The 13,848-nt window shown below is 45.4% G+C and overlaps 1 protein-coding gene across 1 annotated transcript in view; it reads left to right on the top strand.

Moving 5' to 3' along the window:
* SLC44A4 (solute carrier family 44 member 4) overlaps positions 1-13,848 on the top strand; it is a 119,374-nt gene that overhangs the window by 50,276 nt on the left and 55,250 nt on the right. Inside the window, exon 4 of the mRNA XM_088446695.1 lies at positions 13,501-13,579. Within this exon, the coding sequence (XP_088302821.1) occupies positions 13,501-13,579 (79 nt within the window). The remainder of the gene's footprint in view (positions 1-13,500; positions 13,580-13,848) is intronic.

Below are 13,848 nucleotides of genomic sequence, written 5' to 3'. Positions count from 1 at the left end.
CCTTTGAGTTGACCACAATTCTGCTACACACCCATGGCAAACGTATGCTAAATCGTCGCCCAGCTGCACCCGTTTAGCCACAAGTGGAGATTCGTCTGACTTCTGTGTAACTCTGAATAGCCCCATAGGTTTGCAGAGATGCGAATGTGCGCCTCAGGCAGCCGTGTAAGCGTGTGCGGTGTGACGATCCGCGGATGTGGCCGCTTTGCGTGCGACTCTGCATTAGGCCCCCTGTCTCTCTGTGTGCTTGTCTCTCTTCCACTATATGTGTCTCCCTTCCACTTTTTTCTTTCCATCCACTCTCCTTCCACCCTCTCCGTTCATCCTCCTCTTTCTATTTCCTCTCTCCTCCCTCTATGCATGTCTCTGTCTCTCTGCTCTGTCTATCTCCTATTCTCTGTCTGTGTCTCTGTCTCCTCTTTCTTTCTCAGTGTGTCTCACTTTGTCTCATGCCCCTTCTTTTGTCTCATGTCCCTTCTTTTGTCTCATGCCCCTTCTTTTGTCTCATGCCCCTTCTTTTGTCTCATGCCCCTTCTTTTGTCTCATGCCCCTTCTTTCGTTTCGTCCCCTCTTTCGTCTCGTCCCCTTTCGTCTCGTCCCCTCGTTCGTCTCGTCCCCTCGTTCGTCTCGTCCCCTCGTTCGTCTCGTCCCCTCGTTCGTCTCGTCCCCTCGTTCGTCTCGTCCCCTCGTTCGTCTCGTCCCCTCGTTCGTCTCGTCCCCTCGTTCGTCTCACGACCCCTTCTTTTCGTCTCACCCCCTCGTTCGTCTCACCCCCTCGTTCGTCTCACCCCCTCTCTGTCTCTCTCTCTCCCTCTCCTCTCATCCTCCTCTTTCTATTGTCTCACCCCCTTCTTTTGTCTCACCCCCTTCTTTTGTCTCACCCCCTTCTTTTGTCTCACCCCCTTCTTTTGTCTCACCCCCTTCTTTTGTCTCACCCCCTTCTTTCGTCTCACCCCCTTCTTTCGTCTCATGCCCTCTCTTTTCTCACTCTCTCCCTCTCTTTTCTTTCTCACTCTCTCCTCTCATTTCTATTTCCACTCTCCTTCCTCTCTGCATGTCTCTATCTTGTGTCTCTTTGCAACACAAGAACCGGAAGGTGTGTACAAGAGTGGTCAGCAACGTAAGAACCGGAAGGTGTGTACAAGAGTGATCAGCAACGTAAGAACCGGAAGGTGTGTACAAGAGTGGTCAGCAACGTAAGAACCGGAAGGTGTGTACAAGAGTGATCAGCAACGTAAGAACCGGAAGGTGTGTACAAGAGTGATCAGCAACGTAAGAACCGGAAGGTGTGTACAAGAGTGGTCAGCAACGTAAGAACCGGAAGGTGTGTACAAGAGTGGTCAGCAACGTAAGAACCGGAAGGTGTGTACAAGAGTGGTCAGCAACGTAAGAACCGGAAGGTGTGTACAAGAGTGGTCAGCAACGTAAGAACCGGAAGGTGTGTACAAGAGTGATCAGCAACGTAGGAACCGGAAGGTGTGTACAAGAGTGGTTAGCAACGTAAGAACCGGAAAGTGTGTACAAGAGTGGTCAGCAACACAAGAACCGGAAAGTGTGTACAAGAGTGGCCAGCAACGCAAGAACATTCAAATAGAGACTTTCCTATATTTTTGATTGCATTAAGGTGGAAACTTTATTGGTGTACAATTGATTGAATAACAATAAAAAGGCTTCCTTTATTATAACAAACATTATTGATCATAATACTTTGTTTCACACACACACATATATATATAATTTACATATATCTAATGCCCAATATAGTCCAATTGCTATAGATACTTTAAGCACAATGTATCTCAGTTTAAAACAATCCTCCAATACCCTGTGTATAGATAGAGTTTGGCAGTATATGCTCAGTAGTTGTTATGTGCGCAACAGTTAAAACAGTTCTCCGATACTATAGTCAGACACTATTTAGATACAAAGTATCTATAGCAACTATATTGGGTATTAGATATATTTAAATAATATTTATATGTGTGAAACAAAGTATTATGATCAATAAATGTGAATAACAATAAAAAGACTTTCTTTATTATAACAAACATGTATTGATCATAATACTTTGTTTCACATATATAAATATTATTTAAATCTATCTAATGCCCAATATAGTTGCTATAGGAGTCAGGGAACGGGGGAAAACCCTGGATAACGCCATCTCCAGGTGACGTTGTTATCACAGGGCTTCCCCCCCAGTATTTTTTTACAATTTATTTCTAGTAAATCTCAGGCAGATCGCATTTCTCATTACAATTATGGGAAATGTGATCTGCTTACTAAAAATATGTGATAATTAGGGCTTGGAGCAGAAATTTACGAATTCTACTCCAATTGCCCTTTAGTAAATTTATGTGAAACTAAAATAATGTTAAAAGGGTGTTAAAACACCCTTTTTTCACTTTATTTTGGTAAAAATAATGTTAACAAATGTTTATTTTTTTATGCAAACTGATTTTTATTGAAGAAGACAAGGTACATCTCAATGGAATACAAAAAATTAAATGGATGTAGATACTAACAATAAGTTATTCCATTTTGAATAACATAAACAGACTTATAGTACAATAGTAAATTAACACAAAAAATTACAATAAATCAATAAACAGAAATAAGAAAAATAAATACTAAGAATAAAAGAATAAACCAGACAAGAAAAAAAAGACAAGAAAAAGGAAGGGCAGTCAGAGGGGAAAAAGGGAATGATCAGTGGAAAAAAAAAGATTAGTCAAGGCGGACAGTTTGTCAGTGCTTCAAAAAGGGCTCAGTTACACATTTGTTAGTGGTCCCACAATAAAACAGATCTGAGTCAAGAAGGAGCTGATACGGAAGTGGTATGCAAACCATTAAACTTGTTGAATAATGTGGACATTTTGAACATCAGCCAAGGGTGCCATGTGGCAGTAAAGTCGGTAGGTCTACCCTTAGAGAATGATATGTCTTCCATTTCCATGTAATAATCTATCCTCTTAAACCAGTCCTTTATGGATGGAGGGGAGGTAGATTTCCACAGAACAGGGATGACAGCTATAGCCGCATTGTTTAAATGCCTTAGTAAGGAAATCTTGTAGGAGGCCGTAGAAGATGAAGTTATGTTTAAAAGCCAGAAAACAGGATCTCTAGGGATCTCCCCTCCCAAGAATTGATCTACAGCATTCAAACACATTCATCCAAAATGGGGCTAAGGAAGGACAATCCCACCATATATGGAGAAGGCTACCTGGAGCAGAATTACATCTCCAGCAAAACTTTGTCACTTGTGGAAACATTTTATTTAGAAGTACAGGATATCTATACCAGCGGGACATAACTTTATAAAGAGTTTCGAGAGTAGCTATGCAAATACCAACTCCCAATCGATGTCCTGGACTTTATCCTGGAGTTCTTTTTCCCATACTTTTAGTAAATAAAGTGGACAGTTTAAACAAATTTTCAATAATTATAGAATATAATGTGGATACAGTGTGAGACGGAGTTTGAGAGGCTGAGCACAAGGATTCGAACAAGGTGAGGGACCTAGTAAGATCAGTAAGCTTGCATGAAGAGGCAATGAAATGTCGTATTTGGAGGGAAATTCCATGTTTCCTGTAACTCTGCAAACGGACGCACCCCTGATGAACAAACCATCTGACCCAATCTAAAGTGGCCATTAATCATCCAGTTGTTAAATGAAAGTATGGAGAGCCCCGGAGAGAAGTCGGAGTTGCCTAGAAAAGATGTGAGAGGGGAAACAATAGACAAAATATGGGTGAGACGTCGTAGTTTCTTCCAACAACGTAATGTGGGTGTTATAGTGGGGTGTTTGACAGTTGGGAGTCTGGGAAGCCAGGGGACAATTTCTATAGCCTGAGCCAGACTGCTTTCCTCCAACATAATCCACTGTTTGAAACCCTTCGCACGAGTCCACTCCAGAACACGATTAAGCATGATAGCGTGGTAATAGCTAGTGATGTGGGGAAGTTGCAAATCACCATCGCGTTTACGACGGTATAAGATAGAATGTTTAAAACGTGGTGTGGAATTGTTCCAAACAAACCTACGTATAAGACGCTCAATATCTGCAAACCATGAAGGGGGAATATGAATTGGAAGGGTTTGCATTAGGTATAAAATTTTGGGCAGGGAATTCCTTTTCACCACGTTAATCCTACCGATCCAGGATAGACGATTGGTGCACCATCTAGTATAATTGTTACGAATAGCTTGTAGTAATGGAGTGAAGTTATTCGAGAACAGTTGGGATAGATCTTTAGTCAAATAGACTCCTAAATATTTAAGTCTAGTGGGGTGCCAAACAAAGGAGAAGGATTGTTTCAAAGAGCTTACCAAGGAAGGAGGTGCAGTCAAACTCATAGCTACTGATTTGGAGTGATTAATTTTAAAATTTGAAAGTATACCAAATTTCTGGAATTCTAGTATAAGGTTCGGGAGAGAAATAGTCGGATTAGTAATTAATGCTAGGAGGTCGTCCGCGAAAAGGGCTTGTTTATGTTCCCGACCCCCTATGTGGATTCCGGAGATATTTACATTAAGTCGAATAGCCCTTGCTAGAGCTTCCATACAAAGAACAAAGAAGGGGAGAGTGGACACCCCTGCCTCGTGCAATTCGATATAGCAAATGAATCAAACAGAGATCCATTTACCCTGATTCTCGCTGTGGGAGCATCATATAAAGCCAAAATTCTTTGTAGGCAGGCAGGCCCTAAACCCAAGTGGTGCAAAAGACCTGACATAAACTCCCAGTCAACCCTGTCGAAAGCCTTTTCTGCGTCAGTCGATAAGATGATAGACTGAGAAGATGAGAGATGGGCCTGGTGTATTAAATTGATGACTTTAGTGGTATTGTCTCTTGCCTCATGGCCTAAGACAAAGCCCACCTGATCATCATGAATCAAGTTGGGCAAAAGAATTCTCAGCCGGTTAGCTAGGAGTTTAGCAAAAATCTTTAAGTCAATGTTTAGGAGTGAGATAGGCCTGTAATTAGGGCAATAGGTGGGGGTCTTTACCTTCCTTGGGTAGGACTGTGATATGTGCCTCCAGCGATTGTTTGGAGAAACGAGCCCTGTCCGAGATCGAGCTGTAGGCACGAGTCAGGAGGGGAGCCAAACTACCCTTAAAAGCCTTGTAGTAAGCCGTAGAGAAACCATCTGGGCCGGGGCTCTTACCAGCTGGAGAAGAGGAGATCGCCCAATCTACCTACTCAACAAGAAAAGGCAAATCGAGAGTATCAATCTCATCTTGGGACAGTGTAGGATAGTCAAGCGATTGAAGGTATGACGAAGTGGCCTCTCGATGAGTAAAAATATCCGAGTCACGTCCTGAGTTCTTTAAGTTGTAAAGTTTAGTGTAGTATGAACAAAAAGACTCAGCAATACCTTTGGTTTCATTATGGGTCTGACCAAATTCGTCTTTTATGGCTTGAATAAATGTGATAGCACACTGCTCACGTAATGCCCTAGCCAACATCTTTCCCGGTTTATTACCCCATTGGTAGAAGCGGCTACGGCATTTACGGTAGGACAACTTGATACTATCCATAGAAAGTTTATGGAGGGCAGACCTAGCCTCCTCCAACTTGGTGTAGTAATGTGGGGACAAAGAGGCTTTATGAGAAGTTTCTAGGGATTTGATCTCAGCGAGAAGGGCCTCTCTTTGTTGTGTTTTCTGTTTTTTTTAAAGAAGAACCTAGCTGTATACATGTGCCCCACAAAACGCATTTATGAGCCTCCCAGACCGTTACCTTAGAGATATCATCCTGATCATTCTGTTCAATATAAGAGACTAATGAGGCCTCAATCTGGGACTTACAATAATCATCTTGCAGGAGAAGATCATTAAAACGCCATGACCAAGGGTTAAGCTAGCGCTGAGGAAGAGAAAGTGTAAGGAAAACTTGGGGCATGATCGGACCACGTGACTGGACCTATTGAAGTGTCAGACATAAGATGTAAATGTCGATGACTTAAAAAAAGGTAATCAATTCTTGTATAAGAGTGGTGCGGGCGGGAGAAGAAGGTGAAATCAGAATCAGCCGGATGGGTGATCCACCTGGTGTCAGCCAGTTGATGGTCATGAAGGGTGCGTCTCATTCGCCTGAACTCCTTCCCCAGCCTATTTGATGCTTTATTGGAAGTGTCACGGAGAGGGTCAAGGGGCCAATTTAAGGAGAGGGAAGGAAAAAAGAGAAAAAAAAAGAAAACATAATCACAAAAAAAAGAAATCACGTAAATATAAACAAAAATTGAGACATCAAATTGCTGCATCTGGACAACCAGGAGACGAAAATCTGCTCCATGTCCAGGATATTGTAGAATGCAGCACTAAGAGGTTCGGAGGGATGGTAATAACAACAACCTATTCATACATATGAATATGAAACAAAGGGCTTGATTCAGACCCACTCGCAAGCGGCTGTCCGCTCGCAAGTGGGTCGATGTTGTGCACTACGCATGCGCACGACGGCGGGAGCTCCGTCGTGCGCATGCGCCAGACGCGACGAGCGAAGGACTTTCCTTCGCTCGTTGTGTCTGATCAAAGGGGGCGTGCTGTCGATGTTGATCGACAGCACGCCCCCTTTGGTGGGCGTGCCGGGGGCGTGCCTCCCTGACGGGGGCATTCCCAAGTGATGTCAGTGGGAGTGATTTTGGCTCTGATAGAGCCAAAATCACTCCGGGCCTTGCGGTTGAAAACCTCAACCACAGGCTCAGGCTCGCAGTGGCGATGGTCGCGATGGTCAAGACCATCACGGCCATCAAACTGCACGCTCGTACAGGCTGTGGGTGGTGACCCACAGCTATACGAGCGTCCAGGAGGACGCTCCATAATTATGGAGGGCGGCCCTCATTCAGAGCGTGCGCTCTGCTCAGAGCGTACGGCTCTGAATGAGGGCCAAAGTTAACTCCTACTACGGGAATATTAAAGAAATAATATATAATTTGAAACTTACAGGCACGTAAAGATAAGACATATCATTAACTATTACGATTTTAAGGAATGCATGAAGATCACCAAAATACGTAATTAGCTTAGAGGCATTTCACTATAAGATTGGGACCCAAGTCCTTATTAGACAAGGAAAAGCCAGAACAATCTCACCAATATCTACATGAGATGAGATGTTCAAGTCTCTTCAGAGGACACTGGGAGAGACAGACTTTGTGTCTTCTTCTTTGAATTAGATACTCGTTGCCAGCGTACACCTTCAGGAGGGAGAGAAGGAATCACCCAAGGGGCTGTGTAAAGCCTCCCAATCAGGAAGTGCCACCGGATCTATACCCAAAGCCGTAAAGAAGGAAGGAAGATCTGCTGGAGTATGGAGAACGATATTTTTCCCATTGTGAGTAATTTTGTAGGTTGAACGGAAAACAATATCGCAGGGAATGCTTGCGGAGTTGTTCAGTTAGTGGTCTCAAGGCTTTCCTTTCCTTTGTTGCAAAGTATACCATGATAGATCGGGAAACAGCTGAACTTTATTACCATTAAAGTCAACCTCTTCAAGTTGACGGACCTCCTGCAAGATGGCTTCCTTTTGAGTATGATAATGAAGGCGGCAGATGACATCACGGGGTTTGTCGGTGGGTATCCCTTTAGGACGGAGTGCACGATGTGCTCTATCAAACAGGATTCCACTGTTAGGATCAAGGCCAAGAATCTCGCCAAAGATCTTCGTAAGTGCATCCGTGAGATTAGATTGCGTTACACCTTCAGGCAGGCCTCGTACTCTGATATTATTGCATCTGCTGCGATTATCTAAGTCATCCATGCGTGATTTGAGAGAGCGTATCTCAGATTGTTGGTGAGAAAGTATATCTGTAAATTGGAGAAAAGTATAAGCGGATACCTCTGTTTGATCTTCCAGACTGTCAATCCTAGTTGCCAATTCGGCCATATCTGATTGAATGGTAGCCACTTCCTGGTGAATAGTAGACTGAAGCCTGGTCTCCAGGGACTGAAAATCCTGTTTCGTAGGCAGTGATCGAACGTGGGCAAGAATTTCACTGATCTCGTCTCGGAAGGTAGTAGCAGAAGGACTGGAAGACTGAGCAATTTCCGGTGACATTCTGTCTGGAAAAGAGATATTAGGGGCGGTTGGTGTGGAGGTCTTGCCTATGGTATTTGTACCAGTGGGCTTCAGGAACTGACGCAAATCTTGATGGGATCCACTGTCTATTTTACAACCGACTTCAGACTTGGACCTTTGTTTCTTATCTTTCCCCATTCTGAGTTTGAGAAGTGTAGTAGGTGTGGAGCATGAAAAACAATTCTTAGAGAATTCCCATTTATTGTGCCAACTTAGGAGAAAATTTGGGTCACCGCCAGGTACCGTCCCTCCTATGGACCTAGGCAGCCATTAGGAATATCGTCACATTATATCAGAGAACAAAACTGGATTTGGTCTTGCGATTGTCTGCACACCTCAGAGCTTCATTATACTTAGACAAGAATAAGAAGAATATGTGTTGTGAAGTGTGAGAGTCTCTGGGTAATACTTGAGGAAAGATATAAATAATAACTATTTATGATAGATCTTCCAAAATTCCACCACAAGAGGGATCCAGTGAAACTGATCTCATGGATGAGAATAGAGTCAATGCAGGCTCAGCATGGAAGGCTGATATATAATAATATATAGTTATAAGAATTGACCACAGTTACCTATTGAAGTGGGCAGAATGTGGAAAATTTCTGCAGCGATCGTGGGTCCCTGAGTAAGGGGGGGGGGGGTTAATGACTCGATTCTTCATGAATTGCGGCATTTAGCCACGCCCCCTATTAAAATTAGAGATGAGCGGTTCGGATTCTGTGGAATCCGAACCGCTCCGAACATTGGGGATCCGAGTCCACCCGAACCCTGTTCGGGTGTTCACCGCCTGACTCGGATCCCCGTTCGGGGCCGAACGGCGGCCGCCTGATGTCGGATTCTCACTAGAGAATCCGACATCAGGTCTCCTCGCGTGTAGGGCAGAGCGCAGTGATAGCGCTCTGCCCTACACAGACACAGACACACAGCCGCCAGCGGCAGCTGTGTGTTTGTTACAGCAGCCAATGAGAGTCTCACAGACTCTCATTGGCTGCTGCACGGAGGGAGCCTGCTGGAGCTCACACATGAGCTCCGTCTTCCGGCTCCCTCCTCAGCGTGTGACAGAGCGGACGGCGCGGGAGCGGGGAATCAGGTAAGTTTTATTTTTTTTATTTTTTTACTTGTCAAAGGTCCGGGGGCGCTACTGGGGGGGGGTCTGCTACTGGGGGGGGGCTATACTACTTGGGGGGCCATACTACAGAGGGGCCTGCTACTGGGGGGGGGCTATACTACTGGGGGGGGGTCTGCACTACTGGGGGGGGGTCTGCTACTGGGGGGGGCAATACTACTGGGGGGGCCATACTACAGAGGGGCCTGCTACTGGGGGGGGCTATACTACTGGGGGGGGGTCTGCTACTGGGGGGGCCATACTACTGGGGGGATCTGCACTATTGGGGGGCCATACTACAGAGGGGCCTGCTACTGGGGGGGGACTATACTACTGGGGGGGTCTGCACTACTGGGGGGGGGTCTGCTACTGGGCGGGGCTATACTACTGGGGGGGCCATACTACAGAGGGGCCTGCTACTGGGGGGGGCTATACTACTGGGGGGGGTCTGCTACTGGGGGGGCCATACTACTGAGGGGCCTGCTACTGGGGGGGGCCATACTACTGGGGGGGCTTACTACTACTGGGGGGGGCTGCTACTGGGGCAGCCTACTACAGGGGGGGCCCATACTACAGGGGGGGCTACTACTGGGGCAGCCTACTACTGGGGGGGCCTGCTACTGGGGCAGCCTACTACTGGGGGAGCCATACTACTGGGGGGGCATACTACTGGGTGGCATGCTAATGGGGGGCATACTACTGGGGGGGCCTGCTAATGGGGGGCATACTACTGGGGGGGCCTGCTAATGGGGGGCATACTACTGGGGGGCATTCTACTGGGGGCACTGCATAGTGGACCCTACTACTAAGGGGACTGCATAGGGGGCACCACTGCTGGGGGACATTGTGTAAGGGACACCGCTACTGTGGGCATTGTGTAAAAGGGTCACTACTGTGGGCATTGTGTAAAAGGGGCACTACTGTGTGTCGTAACATAAATAAGAGACACTACTTTATGGTGTAATGTGAATCAGGCCCTATGTGCGGTGTAATGCTAATAAGATTGTGCACTGTGACTCCTAGGGCCGTAGCCCACTTTGTAAACAAGTACTATGACTCTGCTGGCCGTACCCCACTGGGTGGGTGCACTACTTTTCATTTCTGCCACTGCTGTGTGGCAATGTGTCATAGATGTGCTTTATACTGTGGTGTCTGTGTCGTTGTGCCGCTGCTTTGTCGCTTAGTAACCAGTCAGCTCACTGCAACCTTTGGCCAATAATGTTGAAAACAATATTATAAGCTGTGATATGGTCTAAATTGACTGGAAATTAATGTTATTGAGGTTAATAATACTCTAGGAAGAAAAAAAAGACCAATTTATGTGATTTTAGCTTTTTTTGTCAATTTTTGTAAAAAAATCCAAATCCAAATCCAAAGCCAGTCACCGCAGTTTGGCAAATCCAAATCCAAATCCAAAGCCGGACGACGAATTAGAACCAAATCCAAATCCAAATCCGGCAAAAATGGTCCGGCGCACATCCCTAATTAAAATTAGCGCCAATTGCGGCAATTTATCGTGATGGGCGAAGCTTAATGACGTGACCCATCAGGCCCCGCCCCCGTCGCAGCCCACCTGCTTCTCCTCCTCGGGCATCTCCCGGGGAAGAAACAACAAAGGTTGGCAAGTATGCTCCAGATATGGAGTTAAACCCAGGTACACATGTATTGACCAATATGCTGATGGTATAGCTTGTGTGACACAGGTGTTGGTGCTGGCGACGGTTAATCCACACGTGGTGCAGCTAAATCAGTTCTTAGATTTGTTGTAATCTGGCAAAAAAGAGCAAGTAACATAAAATACAGGGGTATCACAGGTGTAACACCGGTAGACAGTCTGTGTGGAATAGAGCAACACTGACACATACTCGTCTACAATACCTGGACCAGTCCCCTTCACCATGTAGGCATCCACGTCTTCTCAAAATAAAAAAACTAAAAGTCCCGTTTTTCTTCAATGGTGAGAACCGCAAGGTTACTAAAGGCTCTCACCATTGAAGTCAATGGTGGGAGGCTTTCTTTGGCTGAGAGAGGTGGAGGCTCACCTCTCTCAGCCATTGAACGCTCAGCCCCGGTACTTCTAAGGTAAATGCCGCGGCTGAGGCCATCATTCAGTAGGTACCGTCCTTAGAGGACAGTACTGAGTTCGTGGGTTGGGCTTTTCGTTTTTTTACTTTCAGTAGACGGCGGGGATGGGTACAGGTATTGTAGGTGAGTATGTGTGTATAAAACTTATACTGTAACGGTGTGTGTGTGTCTTGTCTTTATTTTAACATTTCTTTACAGGTTAACTAGAGGTACTAGCAGGCCCTTAATGCCCCGCATGCTGGTACTTGTGGTTCTCCAAGTACAAGCATACGAGGGAAGCTTGCTGGGACCTGCAGTTCTGCTGTTAAAGACAATGTTTTCACTTCTATTTTTACACACATTTTACACAATCAACCTGGCACCCACCGCCCAGGGGGCAGTGCCAGGGATAGCCCTGGGCTATCAGCCCAGGCCTGTGGTGCCATGGAGGGGGGGGACTCCTTTATTGAGGGGTCCTCAACTCCCCAGGGATCCCCACCCTGGGCTGACTAGCAGTAAGGGGTAATGCTGTGGCCGGGGAACCCAGTGATAGGGTTTCCATGGCTGAGGCATTACTCCCCTGCTAGAAATAGCCAGGTGCTGGTTATGGAAATTACAGGGGAACCCTACGCATTTTTTCCTATGTATTTCCAGAACCAGGACCGGCTCAGAGCTTGGTGCTGGTTGCGCTTTTACAGGGGAACCCTAGGCAATTTTTCACCTGTATTTACACAACCAGGGCTGGCTATGATAAGTCCGAGGCTGGTCGTGCTTTTAGGGGGGGACACCACATAAATGTTTTTTATTTTTAACCAACACTTAACAAGCTTTTTACACTAAGATACATGCATGCATCTTACTGATGTATGCATGCATCTGTGTAAACTAGAGCTGCTCATGTTCAAATTGAAAGCATGAAACACTTCTATTCATTTGGGGATTTCAAGTTCGATTTTGAGTTCGTTTTACATTCGATTTGCAAATCGAATGTTAGTAAATGAAGGAATCCTATATTATTCTTTGGCAAAACATTGATGTTTTACAGAAATTCGATTTGAAATTAAATTCAGTTTTCTGCTCTATTTGACAATCGATTTGGGCTTTAGTAAATCTCCTATATCAAAATCGAACCAAAATTGAATGGAAAATCGAACAGAGGGCCTGATTCAGAGCCGGAGGCTCTGACCAGAGCGCTCGCTCTGAATCAGGGCCCTCCTACCTCAACTTGGAGAGGCCTTATGGACACTCGCATAGCTGTGGGTTACCACCCACAGCTTATGCGAGCGTCCATGATGATGGTCGGGATGGTCAAGGCCATCACGACCATCGGGCTTGCGACGGAGACCCTGCGGTAGGGTCTCGCTGCCGCAAGCCCAGGAGTGCTTTTGGCTCTATCAGAGCCATGTAACATGCACAACAAGATGGAACTTGCCAGTAACATGCCTTGTGATATGACCAGCAAGACACCCCCTATGTACTCAGCGGTTGCCTTGGCTCTGAGCATGTTGCCTATTTTGTTTGCCCCGTTTCTTCTGCAGGTCGTGCTAGCACCAAACAATATTGCAGTATTAACAAAGCATGAGGTGTGATGGTGCATTACCTAGTTCTGGGGCCCTGCTGGTGTAACAGGAGCCGCCTGATTATATTGGTAACCTACCACCTGGATCTGGAACATTCTAATTTTCGTACCAGGCTCTCACCTGATAGCCAATTAAATTGTGGGTGAGAGTATGGTGTTAAATATTCTAACTGGAAGGTGAACTAACACAACGTCCCCACCCACAATTACATTGGCCATCAGTTGAGCACCCGGTTCCCAAATTGGATATTTCAGTATTGACAATTATCATTTTGTGCAAATTCAAGATGTAAAAAGCAATCTGTGCAGGTAAGTAGTCGCCCCTTTCAAGTTCTGACTTATTTTGTGTGTGTTGTTGAATTGTGACTAGCTTTGTAATATTATGGTGCTAACCATAGACTCTGCAAATCTAATGTTGAATATTTATGCTAAAAGTCGCTAAATAGTTGCTAATTAAAAAGTCCTTCATGTTGAGGGCAATTCAAAAAGAGGCAGGGAAACCTCATAGTGAAAAATAGAGATAAAGCATTTAATAAACCAGACATACAGTAGGTACTAATGATATTAGTCAGCCTATGTAGCTTACTGTGCAATATGTCTGCATTTCCCTTTTGGGCTTTATGAAATGAGCCTTACTGTATGTTGTTCTGTTTTCCTACTCTCCAGCCTGGCTGTATGGAGATCCTCGGCAGGTGATTTATCCTCGAAATTCCACTGGAATGTACTGTGGCATTGGAGCAAACAAGTAAGATTCCCTTCTGCCTTTTAACTAATATTCAAAGCTCTAGTTACTTTCTTTACACCTACAACTTCTAATTTCCTCATTGTCTCCATATACTCTGCTGCTTTCCCTTCATGTCCACTTTCCCCTCCTTCTCCTCCTCCTCCCATTTATCAATCCCTCCCCACCTTCATGTCACCAACTCTTCTGCTATTAATGAAGCCCTAGTCCAAGCAATTCAACTACCTCAACACATTATACCCAACTATCATCCCATCCACCTCCACTTACTC

The sequence above is a fragment of the Taudactylus pleione genome, unplaced genomic scaffold (genome assembly GCF_031769625.1).
Source record: "Taudactylus pleione unplaced genomic scaffold, aTauple2 ptg000400l, whole genome shotgun sequence".
Lineage (NCBI taxonomy): Eukaryota > Metazoa > Chordata > Amphibia > Anura > Myobatrachidae > Taudactylus > Taudactylus pleione.
Note: the sequence above shows the minus strand (reverse complement) of the source record. Positions and strands in the feature narration are given on the sequence as shown.